Raw genomic sequence first — 25,104 nt, forward strand, 5'->3', positions numbered from 1 at the left:
CTCAGAGGCCCTTAAGAAGAGCCCTCCACTCTTCCACACTGTGATTTGGGAGGCCCAGACCATCCCAAGCAGCTGGTTGGCAGTTTTGCCTTCTCAGAAGCCTCAGAAGCCACTGCCCCCATGACTGGAGTATCTGTTAGGCTGGGCACTTCGCCTCCCACCCACCCTGCCTCCAACTTCTCTTCCTGGCCGGATTAAAACAAACATCAGGCTTCAGAGGCTCTTGGTTTAGAAAGAGGGGGGTCGCTTATTTTAATCTCCTGGAATCATCTCCCTCATTTTTCTCCTCCCTCATGGCTTGCCCTCTGACTCTTGGGTTTTGTCTTCTCTTTCTCCCCCAACACAGAAAGACAGAAAAATCCATGACTTTTTTTTTTTTTTTTTCTAGGTTTGGAGGGTAGGGATGGAGAGAAAAAAAGGGGGAATGTTTGACCCATATGGGCAGCACTGTGATTGGAGGTGACAAGTCATTATAGTAGGCCCTGCTCTCCAATGCTTAGAGGTTGATTCCACAGTCCCCCACACCCCAAGATCCAATGGTACCATCTTCCTTAAGAGGAACTGAGGATGTGGGACGTCTGCAGTTTTCAAAAACAGGAAGAATTAAAAATGCTGTCATTATTTGGGTGGCCGGATGTGCAGTTTGGGCAGCAGGTCTGGGCTCACAGAGAAGTGAGTCCTCAGGGCCAAGGGGGTTGGGGCAAGGCCTGCCACCAACAGAGCCTTGGTGAGGGCAGGCTTGGTCCTGACCTGGCCTGCAGGGGACCCTGGGCTGTTCATAAGGTGGAGGTGAGATCAGGGGACTGGAGATCCAGATCTCTCTCCTGCCTGGCTGCCCCATGAGCCCCAGAGCCCACTCAAAAATCAGGAATAGCTGGAAAGGAAAAAAAAAATCCCTGAAAACATCCAGATTCGTAATCTACTTAGACATCCAGACCCATCCTGAAAACAGTGGTGGAAACTTTTCTCCTTGGTTGATTTGCAACTTTCCACTCTTCAGTTTGGCAATGGGTACATGGGATCAGCTTGAGGTTTCAGATTTGGGGCTTCAGGGCTCAGTCTCTAGGGAGCTACACTGTAGGGTTTGTGGTCACTCCCCTCCTGTTCCCGTGTTCCCCTTGCTTCTTCCCTTCCTCAGAAATGGCTAGGGCTTTCTTGTAGAGCCATGAAATCCCCCAATTTCCAAGGATTTCAGACTCTTTGGACATCAGGTTAAGAATTCCTATTTGGATTGATCAGAGGAATTCGTGTCTGGAAAATGTTGAGACCAACTATGGTCATTAATGTAGGTGTTTAGTTTTTTTCCCCTTGAGCTGGTACCTCGGTGCTTCCCAGGTTGACTTTCACCTGCAAAAGCACCCAGGCGGCCTTCTTCTCCCCACCACTGTCTGGAAAGCAAAGGGCGAAAGCCACTAGGGCCTAGAAGTTGCCCCAATCTCAACTCTTTCTTCCTCAGGAAGGGCCGCTGGGGCCATTCTCAGCTCACTTTCCCATCCGTACTCTACCCACCCTGCCCGCCCCCCTCAGCCCCAGTTATAGAAACAACAGACTTTCCTTGCGGGGATAATTAAGGCCAAAGCGCCCCCATCCCCCTCCCATCGCCCATTGGGGCGGCTCTGAGTTGCCCTCCTTCTCAGCCCTCTGCTTACTCCCCGGGGCAGCTGTTCAAGGCTGAATCTCGGCTGAAGTGGAAGGGAGGAATTAGTCCAAAATAACCTGGATATTAACGGATAATAACGAGAAAAATAACCATGAACTCCTGAGTCTCCACCATCCAACATTTTTTTTTTTTTTTCTTAAACCATGAATCAGGACCCACGTTTCAGCCCAAAACTCGCCAGGACTAGTCAAATTGCCCGAAACTCTTTTGTGGCAAGAGAAGTCAATACCCAGAGACCTCATCCTTTAAAACAACAAAAAAGGAGAGGGGCCAGATTTCTACTCCTTAAGCCTCTTACCTCTTCCCCAGTCGGTGCGCTCCTTGGCTGGGGACCTCCTGGGCTGGGAGGTGAAGCCGAGGGAAGGAAGCGCCTCGCAGCAACCTTCTGCCTGCGTGGCTCCTCCTGCGGTCTGCGATGTCCCTGCCTTGCGACTCGTGCAAGCTCCTGGGAGAGACCGCGTCACTGCCCACCGCTGTGGAACCAGGTCTCCTGGGGATTGGGATGGTCGCCCCTCCATGAGAGGGGCTCCAGACCGCTGTACCCCATCGATCCCCCAACTCCAGACATGCTTGGAACTGCGCGGAACGTACCCAAGATCTGTACAGGGCTCCCCGGCGCTGGACCGGCGCAGCAGTCCCCTGCCGCACGCACCCCGCGGTGCTCAGTTGGGGATCACCTTTGTCTCCTGGCCGGGCGCGGAGCGACGGTCTCAGTGCCAGCCGCCGGCCAGCTCGGCGACTGCCTCCCCGCTGCGGGCAGGAGGGCCGGGAGGTCGCCGGGCAGGGAGGCGGGGGGAGCCTAGCCGCAGAGACTCTGCGCGCCTCCAGCCCCAGCCGCCGACAGCCCAGCCACAGGCTGGCGCCGCAGGGGTGAATCTGGAAGCCTGGGAGGGCCAAGCTCTGAGCCCCGGCCCTCCTGAGGCGGGAACGTGACAGAGGGATTAGAAAAGGAGGCTTTCAAATCCGCCGAGGCGGCTGGAAACGGCAATAAAGGGGCGAAGGGAGGTCGCAGTTACACAGGTGCCCCCCTCGGACGCCGCAACGCCAAGGGCCTGTGGACTCACAGCCTCGGCTGTCCTATGGGAGACATGAGATGGGGTAGGGGGTTCTGTCCAGCCACCGGAGGCGCAGGGAGTGGCTGTAATCGCTGACCCAGCGCCTCGCCCCAAGCGGGATCTGGGCGCGGGGGGCCCGGCAGAGGCTGGGACGGGCCGTCTTTGCCAAGGGAGCATCTTCTCGCTGTTCTGCTCCGGGGCGGGGGAAAGGGGGCGAGTGGGTCCTAGGCTCGGCTACCCGGCGCACGAACAGTTCATTTGCTCCCTCCGGTTGCCGGCGCCAGCACCTCTTGCCCTCTTTTCCCGGCCCTGGATTTCCCCTCCCGGATGCGCCCTTCCTCCCCACAGTTAAGCAAAGATCCAGCGAAACCCCACCAGGGCCACCTCTATCCTCCCGAACCTGCTAATTAATCAGAGAGTCTTAAGGAGACCGAGGAGTTCTAAATGGGCAGTTTGGAACGAGGGGGCGCTCAGAAAGTCATTAACCTCCCGGTAAGGACGGGTAAAGGAGACGCGCCTGGCTGCCTCCGCGGCCCCTGTGGGCCCTTCTCAGCACACGGGTTTGGCGGCTCCACCTACCCCCGCGCTCCTGTCTGGCTGTTTCGGTTCGCTCTTTGTCATTCTCTCTGGCTGCCTTCATGGGTCCCTTTCTTTGTGTCTGCTTCCGACTGCCTACCTGTTCCGCTGTCTCTTGCTCCCCTTTCCGCGCCCAACCTGAGACCAAGGGAATTTTGAGGTCATGACAGCGGCCTGGACGTCGGTGTAGGTTCTCGGGTCGCAGGCAAGGCACCTCCGGCCTGCGAAATATCCAGGGAAGTGTCCGAAGCACCTTCCCCAAGAGCGAGGGCATTTCTCAGCGGGGCTGGGGAACGGATCCCAAAACTTTCCGTTCCTTTTTGGTATGGACCAACTCAGGACAAGAGAAGGACCAACTCAACTCAGGCTGGAGAAGATCCAGGCCCCAGTGGAGAAAAGCTCCATATCATTTTGGTTAGAGACACAGAGACCTTGCACACTCGTTCTGTGTGTGGGCAAGGGTGCAAGGAGGTCAGGATGGGTTTGTGGGCCACCGGTCTTGGTCCTGGAGTCCTTAGCACCTGTGAGCAGGTGCCCGTGGTTCCGGGGAAGGCCAGATGACAGTATCCACCCGACCTTGTGACACACTTAAAATTGTCCTCTCTTTTACTTTATCCTGTCAGGTACCCAAATCTATTTCACTGCCTCCCTCTGCATCACATTGGAGGTATTTGTTTGTGAATGGTGGATAAAGGATTCTTAACATTTTGGGGTTCACTCATTGATACTTTAAAATCTGATGAAAGCTATTGGTTCCCTCCTCCCTAAGGGGGGGGGGTGGGAAGTACTTACGTAATACTCACCAAATCCCGCAATTTCAGAGGATTTCAGACCCCTTGGACCCCGGGTTAAGGACTCCTATTTGGACTGATCAAAGAAGCTGGTGTCTGGAAAATGCTGAGACCAAATATGGTCAGTTAATATAGGTCTTCACTTTTTTTTGCCTGTAGCTGATACTTTGGTGTTTACCAGGTTATCCTTTATCTTTAAAAACACCCATCCGGCAGTGTCCCTCTCCCCACCACTACCATAGGGGCTGGGTTCCCAGTGGGAGTCAGTCTTTCTCTGTTTCCCAGAGCAGGGGGGGCTCAAGAAAATGGGAAGAGGTTTGCTGCGAGAAGCTGATCTTGGGCTGGCCCAGGGTGGGACCAGCTGCCAGAAGGAAGTGGGACTTGAGGAATAAAAAAACATATCAGGGAACAAAAAAAAAGTAATGAAACTCCTGGAGAGGGGAAGGCTGTCTGGCGACAACCCTCTAGATAATGCTGTCTGTGAGCCAAACAAATGGAGATCGGGCAGTGTAATGTTCTTTTGTGTCCCTTATTGATCTGCTTATTCAGTTTCTTCGGAGACCCCAGTTCTCCGTGGGCCTGAGGGCTTAGCCAAGGTTAGAGTCCGGAGATAATGAATTCTGGGTTGAAAAGGGAAGGATTTGCTCCCAAATATTTTTGTTATGTTGTTGGTAGGAGTCACACATTATCAGGTAGCTCCTGACAAGCCTGGGGGACCCCCGAGTTTCACCCCAAGTTTTGGCTTCTTTAGACTCTTTGTCGTCCACAGCCCAGTAAAACCTTCCTGGCATTTCTCCCCACTCCTGTGAATTGATCTCCCCGAAAAAAAAGTCAGGTTTCATTGGGGTCTGAGAAGTGAACCAACTTCCTTCTTTCAGCACTGTGTTCAGACAGATTAAGGGAACAGGAAATTGTCTGGCTTATTACACCCTACACACACTCACACACTGCCCTACCCTCCTGGCTCATCCTCAATTGCCTACACATTTCAAGTAAATGCGACCTGGGGAAGGAAAGACCTCAACCCATTGCCAGTTGCCTCTCTCTGGGCTGACACAACCATCACCTAGCAGCCCCCACCGTTCTGGGCTGTCACACAGAAGCCAATGGCTGGCTAATAGTATTCAGACCCCTGCCTGAAAATAAAAAGAAAAAAATAAACAATTTTCTGCTTGGGACAACTTAAACTGAAGAATTCAGGCTGGGAACACCTGACCTAAATGCTTTTAATCAGAGCAGAAGAAATATATGCCCATTTGTTTCCTACTTTACTAATTAAAAAAAAAAAAAAGCTAATTGGTGTTCTCAGGAACTTCCAACTGAGGGTCAGGAGCCTCTAGCCATCTCTTCACCCCTTCTCAATTCCCTGTGCCCCACCCCTCCCCCCACAAGGCCATCCCCACCGTGGAGTTGGCCTCTTTCTCACAGACAATGGGAGGGGGGGGTGCCCTCAGACCATCTGGCTCCGCCCCTGCACCAGAACTTTGGCCCTGAAAAGGCAATGCAGTCATTGGCCAGAAGTTCCTGCCCAGCAGGGTCTTACCCTCCCTAGATCCCTGGACTAGTTTCTGGGAGCAGAGACCTCTCACTGCCTGCAACTCAGCACTGCTAACTGGTGGACTGCAGCTCCCGCTGGAGCCCCAGAGCTTAGCCCAGCCCTGGGCACACAGTGGGCACTCAGGAGATATCCGTGGAATGTGAAATGAAGGTTCCCACCAGGCAAAGCTCTGTGATTTGTTTAGGGAGTCTCTGAGGCCAATAACATGGAGAAACTCCAAGGAAATGAGTAGGAAATGCCCAGGAAATAAGCAAGCCATGGTTTTTCTGAAGTATTTCTCAGATGTTCTGCTTTAATTCCATCTTTCTGGGCCCCCTATTTCTTTCCCACCCATTCTCTGAGGCAGGGATCTTGTTCAACAACTCCAGCAAAGGGAAAAGGCTTATTGAGAAGCTGAATGAGAATATGCCACCACTCCCCAGACCTTTCCCCCACCAGATCCAGATACTTCAGGCTAAAGGGAGTTTGAACCTGAAATGAGCCAGATAATTGCCCCAATTCTCTGTTCCTTATTGAAGAGGTAGTTACAGGCCAAGGGGTTCAAGGGGCCTCGCTTTTATGGACATTGCTTTAAGTCAAAAGAATACATTATACATATACAGGCTGAGAACATACCCTCCAACCTAGACTGGTTCTCTGAGAACAAAGCAGGCTTCCTCCTCCCTCCCCCCTTCCTTCCTCCTCCTCCACCTCTTTTCCCCCTCCCCTTCCTTGTTATTAATAGTTATTATTTACTAAATACTCTCTGTTCACCAAGCATTGTGCTAAATCCTAGACACTTTGTACAGTAATTAATCCGTACAACAACCCTAAGAGTTAAGACATCCAGATTTTGCAGATGCAGAAACTGGGTGACTTTTCCCAGCATAAACCCTGTGTAAGTGTGTGTGTGTGTGTGTGTGTGTGTGTGTGTGTGTGTGTGTGAGAGAGAGAGAGAGAGAGAGAGATAATGTTGATGCGATACTGGCAGATCTGAATGTTCAAGTGGTGTAATGGGGATGGAAATAAAGAAAATTGACAATGAGAAGATCTTAAAGTTTTTGAAATATGGAATGTTTTAATAGAAAGCAGACAGTTTCTCCTGCCCTAAAGTGAACAAAAGAAGTGATGCAATTAACTGGCTAATTCCCAGCCCCAAATGCTTTCCCTGGAAATGGGCGGATAATGAGGCCGACAGTATGTTCGCAGTTGAATTCGCCTGATGTTGCACCATTTCTCCCCCTAACTTTTGCGAATCGATTGGGCAAAATCACAGTGAGACGCACAGACGCTTCCCGGACGCTCACATACTCGCGCGCGCGCGCACGCGGGCGGGCGCGCGCGCACACACACGCACGTAAGAATGCTGACACACACAGACCCGAATTTATCCTGCCTCTAGAGTCTTTTATGATTCAGCCTCGGGAATGAAAATAGGGTTTGGAGCAGAATAATGTGCCCGAGGCCAGCTAGGGCGCAGCTGCTCCAGATGTGCTCTAGGTAATTAGGCGTCCACGGGAGCCCCTGCCATGCAGGGAAGGCGCGTCTCGCGGGGCTGCAGACCCGGGCGGGGTGGGGGTGGGGGGCCTAGTCTGCCGCACGGTGGGCGCGTGCCCTTTGCTGCCCCAGCCCCGCAGCCCCCCTCGCCCCTCTGCTTCCCTGCCTTTCCCCCAGGGGATTCTCTGGGACCTCTGTCCTACAAGGAACTTTGGAGAGATGTCTCCAAGTGGGCCCCCGCAGTGTAAAATGGCGTCTCTACCTTGGCAGGAGGGGAAGAGGGACCCCCGTTTCTCCTACCCCGTGCTTCTCGGGTTCTGGGGGGGGGGGTCTAAAGGGACTGTGTCCCGAGCAAGGTTTCCTTTTCCTGGAATCCGACAGGCCATTTGAGCCAAGGAAAGTGACCTGACTGCCTGCCCTAAAGGCCTTTCTCTTTTGGGTTTATGGGGCAGTCCTGTATCCAACACCTTCTCTTGTCATCAGGGCCTCTTTTACAAAGTATTCAAACTTCACAGTGTCCCCGTCCTGTGGGTCGTTTTCACCTGGGTGTTTGAAGGCCTCGGGCACCCCTCGATGACACACATCTGGGGAAGTTGTAAGCTTTGAACTGACCATGTCTTGGAAGGGAGGGGGCCGTGCGCATCTTGTCTCCCAATCTTAGCTGAGACTCTCCTATATTCGCTTCCACTTCCCTTACGTGCTCCCCCAAATCTTAATTCCAACCCCCCCCCCCAAAGGCTGCCTTTCCTGAAATGAGTTTTGCTCACAAGACAGACATTTTTTGCTGGGGTCGTCCTATTTTGGGGTAAGAGCATTTCACTTGGAGTAAAGGACTTGTCCTCCAGGCCTGCCTCACCATTTTATAGCTGCTCTGATCTCGGGCTAATGACTTCATTTCTTCGGGCCTCAGTGTCTTCCTTTGCAAGTTGCGGGGAGGGGTTCAGGATTCCAGCGCTGCCCTTGAGCAGGCTTCTGGGGAGATCAAAGGAGACTGGGCTGTGGAAGGCTCCCTAGAGTCGGGAAGGAGGGTAGGGGGTGGGGAGCGGATGAAGCCACCATTAGCTGCCGATTCCTTTCCCAGCCCTCACTCGTTTCATCGTGTTTCTCTTGCTTGGCAGAGGGCGCCAAAGGCGACGCGCCGGCGGCCGGCTCCAGGCCAAGCCCAGTGCGTCTGCAGGAACCAGCCCCTTCACCAACGCGGGACACAGAGCTGCGTGAGGACTCAACGCCAGGGCGCCGCCTAGAGGTTGGCGGCGGCCTCAGCCTCACCCGCCAGCCACCGCGGAGCCGCTCCCCCAGCCCGGGGCAAAAAAAATTGGGGGCAAAACATCGAGCCTGGGTCTCAGGGATGGTGCTTCCGGCATCTCTGCCTGCTCTGAAACCCACCCCGGCAACATACTGAACCCTACCTAGGAAGGGAGACGGAGGAAGAAGGCCCAGGAATATTTATTCTCCTTGCAACTCTAACTAAATGGAAGGGGGTCTCAATTTCGGTTTCTTTGAGGATCCTGGGTTCTGCATCTGTGTCTACACTGCCTCCTCTCCACATCTCATGTGCAGTCCCCTCCAGTTATGCTAGAACTCTGCTGTATCTTCAAGGAGGGACAAGAGTAGGGAAAAGTGACCCCTAAATCCTGCAGCTTGATCATCTACATTTTCAATTTTCTGAGTAACTTGGAGATCGACGTGCTTTGGGAAGAGGATTTGGGCACTTGAGGGTGAAAAGAAACCCCACCTCAATGGCCTTTACTCACGGAGTGACCATTATGAGCTCAACCAGTGTATGAGAAGGGTGCCTGTGGGCAGCAGCTCCCCTGTTGGTGGGTATCTGTGTTGGGCATTGAAAGTTGGCTCCTTTGGGGCCAGCAATCTCGGAAGGAAAAGGCTAGTTGGCATCTATGGGAATGTATTTGAGGTGTCAGTCCAGTCCCATGCAGAGAATTTTATGCTTTAAACTGGGATCCATGGCCTGGGTTCTGGGTACCAGTGAGGGGGGGGGAGGGGGCATCTACAAAGCCCTTGAAAAGTATGTGCAAAACTTGTGTGTGCACAGATACATCTGTTCTGCAGCCGTGGCCTCTTCAGATTTTCCAGCGTCTAAGACTAAAATGGTCCCATCCCCTCTCCTCGGCCCAGGGAATCCCGAGACCCAGGTCAGCAATGAGCAGGGAGCCAGCACAGTGACCTGCCCCCACTGCAGGCTTCTGGGGGGGGGGGGGCAGGGGGCGGGTAATAACAGTCTTGAATGGTGTGGAAACTGCTGGCCCCTCAGTCCTGCCCTCCGCCCTTCGCTAACAGCTCCCGGAGGCAAATCCTCATAGCAGGGGTGACTGCCAGGAGCTGCCATCACAGTATTTTTATTAAAAATATAGCATGATAAAGAGCAAAATGGGGGAGTTCGGGCATGTAATAAGGAGGGAGCCGCCGGAGGGGCCTCCTCATGCATATCCTGGAATATGAATATGGGCATGGAAACAAGCTACTTCCTGTCCTCCAGCTGTTAATGAGAGCCCCGCCTTCCTCCTCCTTGGTGCAGGGAAGGAGCCAGAGGGCAGGCGGCTCCCATCCCCCACTGGCTGGGGCAGAGTAGGACTGCCTGCCTCAGAGTTGGCCTTTCAAAAATATTGCGAACTGTAGACCATAGTATTTTCCCTGCCCCTTCCATTTGTTTATAACTTTATTTTGAATTTTCTTTCTTTCTTTCTTTCTTTCTCTTTCTTTCTTTCTTTCTTTTCTTTCTCTTTCTTCCTTTCTTTTCTTTCTTTCTTTCTTTTCTCTTTCTTTCTTTCTTTCTTTCTTTCCTCCTTTCTTTCCTTCTTTCTTTTTAAAATAATCTCTACACCCAATGTGGGGCTTGAACTCACAATCCTGAGATCGAGAGTCACCTGCTGTACAGACTGAGCCAACCAGATGTTCCCCCTTTAAAAAAAAAAAATCACTTAAAAAAAGAAGTCCCCAGTAATGTTTTGGGGCCTTTCCTTGGAAGTGGGGGGTGGGCGTGGAGCCGGCGGGTCACACAGGGCGCACCTGTGTGTGTCTGTGGGAGGAAGGGGCCGCCAGTGCACCAAGCCCCAGCCTGGGTCTGCGGCTGAGCCTCAGTTCTGCACCCGAGCCCTGACTGCGCCTGAGCTCATCTTAGCCCTCCAGCGCCTCTTAGACCTAGATCCTTTTTATTTTTTGGTGAATAACTGTGAGGGATGATCGAATTCCTTTGCTCTCCCGCCCAGAAGTGCACCTAACCAGGCCCCTCCAGCAGACAAAGTGAACAGGAAATCAACAACTTCGCTCCCAATTATCTGGAGCTCACAGCGAAAAGACACTTTCCTTGGTTTTGGTTTTGATTCACTACGGCCTAATAGCGATTTTCCAAATCCGGATTCCACAAAGTTTGGTCAAAACAAAACAAAAGCAAAAGGTCCTGAGCCGAAAAGAGCGATGGAGAGGGCAGTGGAAGTTCAGGTAGTGGCTGTTGTTGGAGGCTTTGAAGGAACCAGACAGGAGACGGTGGCAGAGCCCTCGGCAGAGGCCAATTTGGACACCACTCAGCGCTGGCCGTCACCTCCACTCTGGCCAAGACCAGCGTCTCGGTTTCTCCTCTGGGAGCGCCTGCCCCGCTCAGCCCCTTCAGGCCTTCTGACCCTCTCTCCCCTTCAAGCAAGTACCTGGCAATAAACGGGTGGGGCAGGGCAAAGGTCTGGCAGCTAGAGGAGCAAAGAGAAAAAAAACAAAAAAACAAACAAACAAAAAAAAACCCGCTTTCAGCGGAAAGATGCAAAGAACGAGGCCACAGGGCGTGGCCGGCAGAGCCAGGCTTTAGCGAGGAAGGACGGGGCGCCTAACTCCGCTTGGGCGAAGGGCCGGGTCCGCCGAGCCCGGGCCTGTGCGTGGGGCCCGGTGAGTTGCCAGCCGCCGCACGGGCGACTCCTGCGAGAGAAGAGTCCCTGGAGGCGGGGACAGCCGACGCAAAGTCCCGGGGGCCGAGGCTGCTTCTCTCCACGCGGACACAGTCTGCTCGGACGAAAGAAAGGGGCCGAGGGGGCTGCTTCTGCGGCTCGTAAATTTGTTTCCCCTTCCTTTTAACCCGCCCCCCGGCCGTCTTTCTTTTCAGGACAGGAGGGGATGTAAACCATTTGAAGTTCATCAACACGGTGAAGTTTTATTGTATTTCCGGTCCCCAAGATTTATACCCGGGAGGGGGAGCGGGCGGCCGGGCAGACTCCTCCGCTCCCTCGGACTTCCCTGCCGGACACGTGGCCACGCGGACCCTCGCCTCCGGCGCCAGGGCGGGAGGGAGCCGGGCCGGACGGGGGGACAGGCCGCCGGCGCCGCGCCTTCCGACGGCCGCTCCCGCCGCCGCTGCCGCCGCCGCCCAGGTGAGTCCGCCGCCTCGGCTCGCGCGGCCGCCCGCCCGCTGTGGGCTGTGTGCCTGAACACCTGCGACGACGCGGGCGTCTGGAGGGGTAGAGGTGGCCGCAGGGGAGATCGGTGGGGGCGGAGAGCGAAGGGCCCAAGCTGAAGGTCAGGAAGCAAGAAGCAGCCTTGCTCTCTGCGTCCCAAGCTGAGCCTCCAGGTTTCATTTGTGAATTCGGAGCGGATCCTCTTACCTGGGACGGCTCAGCCTCTGCGGAACCAGGTCCCCCCACCCCTACCCCGGACGTTTCCGGCAGGGCGACTTCGCAGCGACTGTCCAGGCCAACCCGCTTTTGCCTGCCTGTCATCCCTAGTCTTCCTGGTATTTTCTCACACTCTGCTTTTCCATCTATGTCTCCAGCAGTCACTTTCTGCCTCTCCACTCTCCGGTCTCTACTCCAGTCTCAAAGCAGGGGGGTGGTGTAGGGCTTGAAGATTTGGCCTCTCGGAACTACCCCGGGTGACCCTGGAATATAGGCACTAGCCCGACGACGGGGAGTGGAGATGCACCTTGATGACAGTTTGAAATTGAGAAATCTTATCTGTGGAGACCTCCAGCTGCAGAGACGGAGGCTGAGAGGTGGTGACCAGGCAGGTGTAGCCGTGAGGCCTTGTCCAGGTCTGGGGCTGGGCCTAGGGTCCCCATCCTCCTCCACGGGGGTTCCTGGAAGAGAACAAAAGTTCCCGGAATCTCTGAGCTGGTGGCACCGGCTCCTGAATGGTTGTGCCTGGAGTCCTGCCTCCAGATCTTTGGATGGGTTGTTTACTAGCAACTGGGTTCTGTTGGGAAAGTGGTGGAGGAAAATGAAGTGAGTTGGCCAACCGTTTTGTTTTTTTTTTTTTTTTTGGCCCATAAGATGGCTACAGGGGCCTGCCCCCTCAGTGAGCCCTTGACCTGGAGCTGCTGAGTGAATTAGGTAGTTTCATGTTGTTGGGCCTGGATTTCTGAACACAACGACATTAAACCACCCGACTCACGGCAGCTACTGCTCCTCGCTTAGCTGGAGGAGTGTGCGTGGGGGGTGGGGGTGGGTGCTGGGCAGGGAGGCAGCATAAGGACCAGTGTATCACTCTTGCCAAATGGTGAAGAGGTTCGAGATCCTTCACCCAGAAACAGCGAAGATGTTCCCCAGAGAAAAGAGGTGGGAAGCCCTAGGGTGTCTTTCCACTTCCGTATTTTTTAAGTGGGTGTTGGGAGGGAAAGCAGGAATGGAGAACATTCTACTCTCCAGAGGCACCTTGCTGGGCTATTCTGCAGAGCCAAAGAATGCTGGTTGGGACTTCAGGCTTTCTGCCTTGGGATCTTGGACTCCTGTCTACGTTTAGACTTTTCAAGGAAAGCCTCTCCAACTTGGCAAATGCTTGGTTTCAAGAGATACAAGGGATCCTTGAGATCTTTGCAACCCTTGGTGGGGGGTGGGGTGGGACAGGACTCCACTTCAACAGGAAACGTCAGGTCCTTGAAGAGGGCTCAGTATGTCCCATTCTAAAGGGGAAATGTCAGGATCCCGTGTAGCCTCAGCCTGTATGCCTCCAGGGTCCTTCCTAGAGCCCCCTAGTGGGGCAGAGGTGGGGCAGAAAAAGTCCTACGTTTCCCAATCCCTCAGCTCCTGTTCCACAGAGTGGCCAAGGCTTCCCCATAGACCCTTGTGCTGGGCTACAGGTTTACCTCGGTCGTAAAGGCCACCCCCCAGGGAGAGGGGCCTGATGTGCAGGCTAAATGGGGAGCCCAGGCTGTTGGGCAGTTCACTCCAGACTGGTGGTCTGACAGGAGATGATGCAGGGGGGGTGGGGCAGGGGCAAAGCCATGATACCCTCTTTGACCCCAACCCATTCTAGGCTGCTGGCTCCCGGCCCAGGAGAGGAATAGCTAGACGTACTGGCGGAAGGAGGGGACGGTCCAAAGCATAAGCTAACTTTTGTTCCCAAACTTTTCCCCCCTGCTTGAGGCAAGGGAATGTGGAAAGGGGCCGGGAAAGAGGCCCGGCCGGATGGGGCTCTGGCGCCAAGCTGACATGGAGGGGGGGCAGTCTGTGAACAAGGGGCATCTGCTAGGAGTGGAAGGGCCCTTGGGAGACCCACCTCTGGCCCTGGGAGAAATGCAGCCTTCAATCCACCCCCGTGGTGAGCAAAGGCCAACAACACAACTCCTTGACATTTTCTTGTCCTCCAGCCTGGGTGAAGGTGGTCTAGGGTGTCTTTCTGCCTTACCTTACTTCTCTCTGGGCCTCTCACAAACCTGCCCAGCCACCCGGAGCCTGGAGCCTGACTGTCTTCCATCCCGGCGTCTCTTGGCCACCCCCTCCCAGGAACAGTGCTGTAAAAAGAAAAAAAGGGGGATGTTAGAGAGAAAAGAGGAAATCAAGTCTTTGGAAAGCAGAGGGTTTTACAACAGCCTCAGGTTTTATGGAAGCAATTCCGTAATAACCTTCTACCTGCTCAGCTCCTTTCCGCCCCGCCTGCCCCCAACCCCGTTTGGCCTCCTGGATGCCCCCTCCCAAAGAGTCAGCCACCCCCACCGCTTTCCATATCCCCGATGGCTGAGACTTGGGAAGAAGATTCCTGAGGTCTGCTTGGGCCGGTGACCTCTCCGTTCTTCCTTTCACCTCTGACATCCTGGGAGGGAGATTTGGCAGGAGATTTCGTTACTTTGCAATTAAAAGCCCCACTTGGAGGGTGTGGCAGCATTGAGGTTTGAACCCGTGTGTGTGGATTCGATGTGATCCCGGTTTAGAGGTTGTTTTGTATAAAGGCTGAAGGTTCTGGGGACCTTGATTTCTTCCCCCTTGGAGCAAACATCCCCACCCCTCTTTCTTTCCCAGAGTGGGTCTGGACTCTGGTTCTGGGTCAGAAGAAATATCTCTGGGTGGTTGGAGACATAGGCTTGGGGACCTTTGTAATTTCGTTGTAGATAGCAGTGCTTTTGTGTGACCCCCACAGTTACCTGAGGGCTTTCACGTTCAGCTCATCTCTGCCCACTGGTCAGATTCACACTTGTGAGGGACACGCTTGTGTGCAGGTAATGGTGCTTACATCCTCGTGTCCATCACTACCATGAAAGAAACATCACACGATGTACATCGTTCCTGCAGTTTGGGGTGAGATACACAGTAAAGGAGGTCATGGTCGGACAAAAAAAAAAAAAAAAAAAAAGTCACAAAATTTCATGACCTCCCCTGGGCCAGTCTGAAGCATTTCCTTTACCTTCCACAGAAATATTTTGGAAGAAAGTTATCAAAGGATTCAGATGTAAGCCACATGCGTTTGTTTGAGGATACGGTGTATATTTTGCCCGAATATCAAGTCAACAGGAGATTTTCAAGCAAGGCTTCCTGATCAACTGATGTTTTATAGCCAGAATTCAAGTACACAAATACTCAAGTTTTTGCCCTTTCCGTAGGTGTGTGATAGTTATAAAAATGTATGCACAAACTTTTGGGTAACAGATCTTCTTCTATGAACAGAATCGTAAACTCACATCATTCACAGGGGTTATACATGCCTCCACATATGCACCATTGGGTCTTCTGTGTGAACACCCAAGCACATCCGCTATTATAGTTGGGTGTATTTATTTATTACATATTCTATACACAACCTAGAGTACAGCACATTTGCACACTGGGTCCCCATAAATATCGATTTGAAATATACATACAGGATATCCACATCTATTCAAATACAAAATGCCTAAGTTTCAGCTTAGCTTATCTATTAAAACCAAACTTTTCCCCCTTTTCCCATTTATTGTTTTTCTTTTTCTTTTTTCCTCCTCTCTTGCTTTTCCTTCCCTCTGTCTAGATTTTTTTCCTGTCTCTTCTTATTGACAAGGATCTTTCCCAAAGCCGCCCCCCCCCCCAAGCACAGGCACTCACCGTCTGGTCCTGGCCAGGGTCGGCCTCTGCTCTCCCCACTTCTGCCTTGCTCTTGGCTGCTCTGGGCCCCAGTGTGGCCAAGGGCTGCAGCTTTTCCCTGCCTGTCCTTCTCCGAGCCACCAGCTACTGGCCCTAGCTGTGCTCAGGCGGCAGCTCCTGTGCTGGGAATGGCCAGAGACTGGGGGCCGGGGGGCAGGCAAGGTTTTCCTTCTTTCTCTTTAGGATTAGGAGTGGCGTGGGGAGCAGTTTGCTGTCTCCGGACAAAGTGACCCCCACTCAAGCAACCTCTCTACTAAGCATCTTTAGAAGCTGGGCTCCAGGGACGGCCGGCAGTCCTGTTTGCCTCCTTCCCTCACGGTGGGTACCATTGTTTGGGAGAGGAAATAAGGTTTTGAGGGCGTCCACAGACCCTCAGAGCACCCAAACAGGGGGCTCCCTCCCCACTGACCCTTTAGCCCTCTGCCTGAGCTGGAGTTGAGCTCCAGTTTGGGACAGCAGCATTTGCTAGAAAGGCTGGCTGGGGTGGGACTATCGCTTGGTGCATTTGCTTCCCCACCTGGGAGATGAGCTGGGGTGCAAGACCCAGGGTTGGGGTGCTGGTTCGTTCTCTTCCCTCCAGAGCCCTCTCTCCTGAGAAGACTGAGACCTCAAAACCTGTCATTTTGAAACTGTTCCCACACTCTGGTGTTAGGAGCAAAGGCTAAGCTCTGGTCTCAGAAAAAGAGGCCTGGGTCTCCTCCTTACCTAGCACCTAGGAGCCACAAGGGGAGACGGGCAAGTCAGAAACCTAAACCCTGTCTCCTGGGCCTCCCCACCCTTGTAGGGCACAAGTCAGGAGCTCAAATGTGCTGCCTCTAACTTCTTCCCTAAAGGAAGTGTCCCTCTTGACTTCTCTCTTATTGCAAAGAAAGGCAGCAACAAAGTCTGGGCCAGGAATGGGAACCAGAGGGCTGCAGTCAGAGCCCAGCGCTTGCACGGGCCTGGGTCCTCAGAGCAGCCCAGCACTGTGACTTTTCTATAAATAAAAAAGGCCCTGCCCACACTCCACATGGCCTTTTGGGCCCTAATTTATATACTACAGAAAGTCATATACTCGGCCCTCCATGCTTCATAACACCATTATTTATGGCAGGAGAGGCGCTTTTTTTTTTGAAGAATATATTTATTACAGGTAAAGCCAACAGCAGACTCCATACGTCTGGCAAATCGAGAACAGGTGCTTTGCCTTAACTGTGATTCATTCGCTCTGTGCCCAGCTTTCTCGCTGTTGAGTCCGGGGAGCTCCCTTGACTTTCCCAAGCGTCCAACCGCTACTTAGAAGAATTTGCATCGGATTTTTGTTTCCCCACTTGGGTCCCATGGAAAAAGCAGATCTTCACGCTGTTTGGTTCCGGATCTGCTGGGCTGTCGCCCTCGGAGAGCTGGGGTGGGGAAGGAGGGGGCCGGCTGGGCGCTGGCATTGATCTTTAAAAAATCATTTTGAAATCGCCATAATGTGAAGAAATATGGCGCTTCGCCCTCGTATTTCACACGTAATGACACGAGATGGCTTCATTTGGAAAGAAAAGCGGGCGGGAGCGTGTCTGTGTGTGTGCGGAGGTGATCTGCAGCTTTCTGCAGGCAGAGGGGTACATGGCCAAAAAGATAAAACCTCAAATCAGAATGGCCCCGCTTTCGGTAAAAGGACAGGGCTGGGGACAGCCGATCGTTTAAGGGCCCAGGGCCCGGCAATGCTGAGAAAACCCACCCCAGCCTGCTCCCAGCCCCAACCGCAGGAGAGCCCGGTCTGTCCAGGGGTTGCGTCTCCCTGTGCCTCTACACCACAAGAAGCCACTGTACCCAGGGCAGAAGCTGGAGGAGCTGCGGCCGGGAGATGAGCCAGGAAGCCAGCCGGTGGCCCCAGGGGAGAATCAGCGCAGGGCCGCGTAGCAGAGACCAATAAAACCGACTCTCTGAAAGCTCCAGCCAGAGAGTTCACAGGAGGGGAGGCGGCGGCGGGTGGCCGGGAGACTGACCTGCAGGCCCTCGGTCTACACTGGTGCCCAATACCGGTATTTGGAAATCTATCAGGAAGGCGATGCCGGGTGAGAAGAGCCATCCGGAAGAGTCGAAAACTGGGCCCCTTCTTCACTGGCTGTAAGGGGAGATAACTGCGGGACCCCTTCCCACACCTCTGCTCTGCTGACACCTTAGGGAATTTCCCTTAACCCTTTCTCACATTCGGCTCCCGCAACGGGGCAATTTTAAGGGCCCCCGGCAGTTATCAGGGGGAGGAAAAGAGTAATGGCTATGCCCCCACCCCCCCCACCCCCTACCTCCCTCTGATCGGGGCCAGAGAGAGGCCCTAGGAATTTAAAGGACCTTTGGCTAGTTGTATTAAACTCTTTCTGAGGCTCAACTTTTCAGGGCCTGGTGAATACCTCTAACCTCATGTAGGTTCTGATTTTAGGATAGCTAAATTTTAGGACCAGGTCATTGGACACTCACCCCGCTCTCCTCTGTCAGCTACCGAGGGGTCAGGAGAAGCTCCCAGGCCTGTAAACCTCCCAACATAGTCACAGAGAGCCCTCCAAAGCAGATAATGCCCTATAAAACCCCCCAACTTCTCTCCCATCCCCTTTACTTCATCTCCAGTGGATTGCTGCCGCACTGTTGTTTAATAAACATCTTGTGTCAAGGGGACAGAGGAGAGGAAACGAGGCCTGCGGGGTGGAGTGGCGTTGGGGGGTCCTGTCCCCACCCCCTCTTTAATTATGCTGTGGGCCTCTCGGTCTGCTCCCCGGGCTGGGGTTCTCTCCCTCCCTCTGCCCAGCTCTCCCTCTCTTCCTCCCGGACCCGCCTGGGGAGAGGGCTCCACAGCCTGAATCCCTCCCGAGGCAGCCCGCTGCTTTCCCTCCGCCTCTCCTCCGCCCCCGCCGCCCCATGTCGAGAACAACCCCCCTTCCTGCAAAAGGAGGGGAGGGGGGGGGGAGGGAGGGCGGCCGGCAGCTCGGGCTGAGGTTACGTGGCCGCCGGAGCCCTGACGTGATAGCACATTGCATCAGCATAAAACAATCCATCCTCGATATGGAATGCGGTGCGGACGGATGACAGCGAGAGCGCAGCCCCCTCGCCCGATTGATTTATGTTGGAGCTGACGCTTTATCAGGCAGTCGGAAAAACTTTGACCAATCATTTTGCAAGGAGCGCTGAGCCGGGCTGCTCCACTGTACTTTGTTGGCTGAGAAGTTGAGCAGGGGGTGGGGGTGGGAGGGTGGGGGGCTGGGGGGGTCGCGTCCGAAAGCCCTCACACCGGTCTGGGTGCCACCTCTCCCTGCTTGGGCGCCGCCGCGCGAGCGCTTCCCTTCCCCCTGCGAGCGCCCGGATAATGTCTGAGAATGTCCATTTCTGGGACGCTTAGCAGCTATTATGTCGACTCGATCATAAGTCACGAGAGTGAGGACGCTCCTCCAGCCAAGTTTCCTTCCGGCCAGTACGCGAGCCCCCGGCAGCCGGGCCACGCGGAGCACCTGGAGTTCCCCTCGTGCAGCTTCCAGCCCAAAGCGCCGGTGTTCGGCGCCTCCTGGGCGCCGCTGAGCCCGCACGCGTCCGGAAGCCTGCCGTCCGTCTACCACCCCTACCTGCAGCCCCAGGGCGTCCCGCCGGCCGAGAGCAGGTACCTCCGCACCTGGCTGGAGCCGGCGCCGCGCGGCGAAGCTGCTCCGGGGCAGGGCCAGGCGGCGGTGAAGGCGGAGCCGCTGCTGGGCGCGCCTGGGGAGCTGCTCAAACAGGGCACGCCCGAGTACAGTTTGGAAACTTCGGCGGGCAGGGAGGCCGTCCTGTCTAATCAAAGACCCGGCTACGGGGACAATAAAATTTGCGAAGGAAGCGAGGACAAAGAGAGGCCGGATCAAAGTAAGTTATAAAAAGTGAGGAAATACCAGGCCGAAGGCCAGGCGAGGTGGGGGGAGGGGAGGGGAGAGGCAATAAACTGCGGACAATGTGGAGGGGAGACCGCGGCGGTGGCCGGAGAGAGCGAGCGGGGGAGGAGGGAAGAGGGAGGAAGGAAGGAAGGAAGGAAGGAAGCAAGGAAGCAGGCAAAGCTAGCCGGGTGCCCCCCGGAGGGGAGACTGAGGCCGCTGGCGGAGCGCCGCCCCCACCGCTGCCACGTCCTGGAGGGGACTGGGGCGCAGGCACCACCTCGCCGCCCTCTCGGCCTCCCTTCCCCCACTCCCCCGGGGCTCGGGCTCAAAGCCCGGGAGGAGGCTGTCGGCGGCCGGCCGGGAGAGGGGCCGGCGGGGCCGGGGCCCGGGCGGCAGCCGGCGAGGCCGAGAGCCCGCGCCGGCGAGGGCGGGAGCGCACGGGGCTGCCCGGGGCCGCGCGGCTGGCAGAGCTCCCCGCGCCACGCGCAGACCGTAAAAGCCGGCCAAGGGGAAGTGGGAGGGGGCTCATTAGGATTTTATTTGCGATGCAACAGCTTGGCGGAGGATTGTTCCTAGCAGGTCTCGCGCAGTAGCCGCTCAGGGTCCGCAGCCGGCACCGGGAGGGGCGGGGAAGCCCTGGACCCGGTGACTGAGCCCCCTCCCCGGATGCGCCGGCCCCTCCCCGGGAGCCTTCCCTCCGGCCGCCCCCTCCCCTCCTTGGCATCCTCGCCCGGCTTGCAGCTTCCTTTTCTGCAGCCCCCGCTGCGCTCCGCGGGGCTCCCTATAGCCCCAACCGGAGCCGTCCGCCTCTCGGGGAGTCCGGGGATCGCTTCTGAACTTCGGGGGCCGACCGCCAGAGTGGAGAAGGAGAGATCCCGAAGGGACCCTGGGGAGAGGAAGGGTGGGGGGAAGAGAGGCTTGCGGCAAGGCGGAAAACTTTACCCTCCGATGGTAGTTACTCCTCATCTTTCCCACTGCTCCAGAAGCACCCCCGCCAGGAGCCCAGGTCTGGCTAATTTCCAGGAGGTGCTGCTGGCTGGATGTGGGGTAGGGGGAGTCTCATCGTTTTCGTTTTTTAAGGTTGAGAAGAAGCAAATTGGTTGGGGGTTCTTAGCTCCGAACAATAAGCCCCAGGCTGACCGGAACAAGTCCTCACCCCTCACTCTTTTGGGGGAGCGAGGGTCAGAGTTTTTTGGTCTCTGCTTGCCCTGCCAGATTTCCTGTCAACGTGGTGGCCCGCGGGCCCTTTGGGGCGCCCTTGTCTGCTGGAGGGTAGAGAGCTGCCCCCACTCCCCTGAGGTCCCTGCCAGGTCCTACCACCTCCAGCCTGCCAGGGTTAATGACAAGAACTAGCATTTGGGTAACACGGGCTCTTCCCCAAACCTCCCGACTCACACCCAAACAGACCCCCCACACCAAGCCCCCCAAACTCTGCCTGGAAAGCCCATTACTGCAAGGCAGCGGTTGGGCTGGGATCAATTATTAACAGTTTTTTTTTCCTCTTTCATATTTAATGTGGCTGTAGGTCCCATCCCAGGCAATCACATTAAAGACATAGCACTGCAAATTGGTAAGACACGGTACTTAGTGTAGGATGAGCCAGATTATTTTTTTTTAAATATATTCAGTGCTTTTCGTTTAGGGAGGAGAATCTAGCAAAGGGTGACTGTTATTTTTAATTGGCTCTGCTTTGTTTGGCAACTTTTCTGAGTTCCAGGGTAGGGAGAGAGACAGTGAAAGGAAGACAAGCCCGTGTATATTTTTGTTTCCTCTCTCCCCCCACCCCCCGCCTCCCCTTCTTCCATTCAATTACCCCTTTCTCTGCTCGTCCTCACTACACGGAGCCAGTTGGAGTTAGGTGTGCTGTGAAGGGCCTTCTGTCACCCCCACATCATCCACGGCCCCCCACCCTGGGACCGGAGCAGTCTCGCTTCCCAATCTCCCTGAACTTGCTTTAACCAAACTGCGAGCTGAGCAGGAGCGGAAAAGGAGAGACTATTGCAACCATAAGTTATCTGCGAGCCCCTGGCGCTCCCTTGTCCACAGGCTGGAGTTGATAAATGGTTGCAATTGGGTTGCATGTGAATTGGAGTATGCTAGATGTTTGCGTCTCTAAGTGCAGACCCATGTTTGCGGGGTGTGTGTGTGGCGGGGGCGGGGGGGGGGCGACAAGGTATCTACAGACACACAGGCCTGCTGCCATGTGGCCAAGAGATGCAAACTTGTGATGAAGGCAGGGTGTCCCTGACTGGACTTGGAGGGGCCAGGAGGTCTCTCTGGCGTGGCTGAACAGAAGCCGGCTCCCCCTGGGCCCAACCCTCCTCTTACCTCCCGGACCCAGGGCCAGGACCCTCCAGGTCAGCTACCTCTGGTTAGTCCGGTGGTGGTGGTGCCGGTGGGGAGGGGGGAGGGGCTTTAGCCATGCTGGGCTTTGACCTGAGTCCCAACCAGTGGCGACCCAAGTGGAGAAAGAGACTGAGCGAGAACCTGAGACAGGCAGAGCTTTGGAAGCGCTGACAAGCCTGTTTGGCCCCACTCTGTCCCAGTAACTGTCACCTGGCGGGCGATGTCGACAGCAACTCCTGGCCCATCTCTGGGACCCCTTCTGGGAACTGGAAGGCCCAGCGCCCCCCTCCGCAACGCAAGATGGGGGAGTGGAGACCAGGGGGACATCCTCTTGGAAGGAGAGCACGGGGGGCCTTTCAGCCCCCCTTCCTTTCTTTGATTCTATCGCTGCTTCTCTTTCAGCCAACCCCTCCGCCAACTGGCTGCACGCTCACTCTTCCCGGAAAAAGCGCTGTCCCTACACCAAATACCAGACGCTGGAGCTAGAGAAGGAGTTTCTGTTCAATATGTACCTCACCAGGGACCGTAGGCACGAAGTGGCCAGACTCCTCAATCTGAGTGAGAGACAAGTCAAAATCTGGTTTCAGAACCGGCGGATGAAAATGAAGAAAATGAATAAGGAACAGGGCAAAGAGTGAAGATCCCCCGCCCCCGCCCGGCCCTCCCTGCCCCTTCCCCATCTCACGCTTATTTATAAGTGATGGCTGCAGGGCCAGCGCTGTCTGGGATGTATTCAAGTGAATGGGGAAGGGGGTCTTTCTCTTCAAAGTCCTTCTCTGCATCTCAAGCATCTTTCCTTTGCCCTTACCTGTCCTTCTCTTCTCCCTGAGCCTCAGAAGGAAGTTTTGTTGATTTAGAAGGTAGACATGTAGTTGGTTTCTAACAAAGTGATGGGCCGCAAGGAAAGAGAGCCCCTAGTCGAGCCCCTAGCAATCCCCTTAATTTTTCTGGGAAGCCCCAGCCCCTCACTTCCAGCCTACCTGTCTCCACGCAGCACCCCCCCCCCGCCCTGTCCCTATCCTGAGTCACCCAGGGACACTCCAGCTGCATACAGCCCAACAGAAGCCCACACACTTAAAGCCTGGAGCCCACAGTGATAATGGGGAAAGCTCACAGCCAACACTCAAATGAAGTGACACCCCAAATGCAGACCATCGCACCCCAAATCTGGCAGAACAGCCCTCAGACCACCAGCAAGCCCAGATTCTACCCCTGACACAAATCCACATCCAGAAGATGTCTAGAGACACACTCCTGAATGAGGCGTTGTAGCCCAAAGGGCTCGGCATCACGTCACCGTCTCTATGGAATCCCCAACTATACCCCATTTGGACCCAAGGGCAAATGGGGTAAACTCAGCCCCCAAGCTGCAAAGCTAGAAGGGGCGAGGAAAGACAGCAGTGGTCTTATGGAGGCATCTTAGGATTTATGAAGGTGTTTCACACGCACACGTTTTGTTGCAGGAAATGTTTAATTCCGCATGTTGTTTTCCTCTCCTTCCAACAAAAGGAGGTCAAATCGTGGGTCGTAAGCCTTGACAATGTCGTCTGTCTGTTCATCTGTGCCCCGCTTGACACAGACTAGCTTCTCTTGCTCTGCACAGGCCCTGCCTTCTTGCACATCCTCCCCAGCTCTGAAATCAACTCTGTTCGGCCAAATCCACCTTGCACCAGCGAATCAAGCCGCCCCTTGTAGAAAAGCCCCTCCACCCTCCATCCCCTGCTAGCTCAACCCTACTATAGGCAGGAAAGCCAGGTCAGGAGAGTCCTATGGAGAATTTATTGTGAATCGATTCCCCGAGAGCGCCCTTCCGGGGATAACTTGTGGACAGGGGGGAGCAGAGGCTCCAGCGGGCGCGCGGAGCCTGGCGCATGCCTCCCCATCCTGCCCACGTCTCGACCCATGCAGAGGAGCCTCGAGGCTCGCGGCTGCCCGCCCCAGTGCAGAACGAGACCTGCCCCAGCGCCGGGCTTTGCCTCCCGCGACTCGGGCCTGGACGGTGGCCTGCGCGGCTGCCTGCCGGGCGCGCGCTTCTGGGGAACGCGGTCCCGCGTGCAAAGGAAAGAGGCGAAATCGCACCTAAGCGGCAGGCCGGAAGCTAACTCTGTGCTTCCCTGCTTCCCCTCCCCACCTCCTGCTCCCCGGAACTGTCCAGTCCCCCTTCAATTCCATGAACTGTTCTTGTTCCTGCTTCTCCCGACCCTGCAAGGGGACACTCCAGTAGAACTTCTTTGCTTTGTCGGTGGCTGTCGTGAAATTGTGCTGTGTTTCGTGATTTCTTTGGGGGTGATTGTCTCGCCTGTTTTCAGTTGTCGCTTATATGGGAGGGGGGCGTGGGTGGGAGTGGGAGGGTGAGGGGCCTAGAGCTCTGATTGTTTGTTTTGGAAGAAAAAAAAAAACAAGAAAAAGAACAAAAAATATATATCACTCTAGAAAATAAATCTCTTCTTGTGTCTTATTCTGTGTTGGCTCTCCTCACCTGGCCAGAGGTAGAGGTCCTTGTTCCAAGAGGGTAGCTTGGAAAACAGACTCCTTAGCCCAAGAGGTGCCTCCTTTAGACCTTGCAGGGCAGGGCTTCCTGGTGGGGCTGAGAACTGGTCTGGACCCCAGGTCCCAAGACCTCTGCTTAAAGGGAGCAAGAGCCTTCCCACAGGAGAGCCGGGAGACCAGAGGGGGACGGAAGGAAACGGTTAGTGATTTGGAGAGGGGTCTGGGTCTGCAGGGAGCAATGAGATCTCCTCCCCCCCCAAGTTGCACAGGAGGCCTCCCCACCAACTACAGAGCCCCGCCACTCCTGGAAATAGTTCCTCTCTCAGCTGGCTGAGAGCATCGCCTTGCTTTGGCCACTTCAAAATACCATGCGAGTGAGGAAGGCACCAGCTTCCTGCAGCCATTCCCTGCAGTGGGGCGACTGGGTGTAGACGGAGGCCTTAGGAAGGCCAGACTGTCCTCTCTTGCGCTCAGAAGGAGTGAGCCCCTTAGGGTTCTGGCCCCCACCAGGAGTGTGAGGCTCCAATTCGAGCCACAGGGCTGCAGCCTTGGTATCACGCGGGTGGAGTTTGGTAGAGGTGGCCGGATGCAACAGAAATGTCTCAGGAGAAAACCAAACCTCCCTCCCCAGTCGGACCCCAGAACTAAATTCGGTCTCCAGAGGCACCTCTCCGTCCCTAACAGACTGCGGGGTCCCCGCCAGGACCTCTTCTGAAGGCCGCTGTCCCGCGCAGCCCTGCCTCTCTCCAGCCAGGCGTTGGGATTCGGCTTCTGCCCGCCGGGCGGTGGGGAAGCGGCCGCTCGCCCCCAGAGGCTCCCGCCGGGCCCACCCCAGCGGCGCGGCAGCCCGCGGAGACCCTGCGGGTTGGGGGTGGCGGTGGGGACAAAGCGTGGCCCGAGGGAGAGGCGCCTGGAAGTGAAGAGGCCAGGCCAACCCCTCTCCAGCGAACGAAAGCACGAACTAG

At 55.3% G+C, this 25,104-nt stretch overlaps 1 protein-coding gene across 1 annotated transcript; it reads left to right on the plus strand.

Moving 5' to 3' along the window:
• Positions 1–18,770: 18,770 nt before the first annotated feature.
• Positions 18,771–23,970, plus strand: HOXB9 (homeobox B9). Its single transcript, XM_060646310.3, has 2 exons — positions 18,771–19,295; positions 22,052–23,970. The coding sequence occupies exons 1-2, from the start codon at positions 18,779–18,781 to the stop codon at positions 22,285–22,287; spliced, it is 753 nt and encodes a 250-aa protein (XP_060502293.2). The 5' UTR covers positions 18,771–18,778; the 3' UTR covers positions 22,288–23,970.
• The last annotated feature ends 1,134 nt before the right edge of the window (positions 23,971–25,104 follow it).

Source organism: Panthera onca, chromosome E1 (assembly GCF_046562875.1).
Source record: "Panthera onca isolate mPanOnc1 chromosome E1, mPanOnc1 haplotype 2, whole genome shotgun sequence".
Lineage (NCBI taxonomy): Eukaryota > Metazoa > Chordata > Mammalia > Carnivora > Felidae > Panthera > Panthera onca.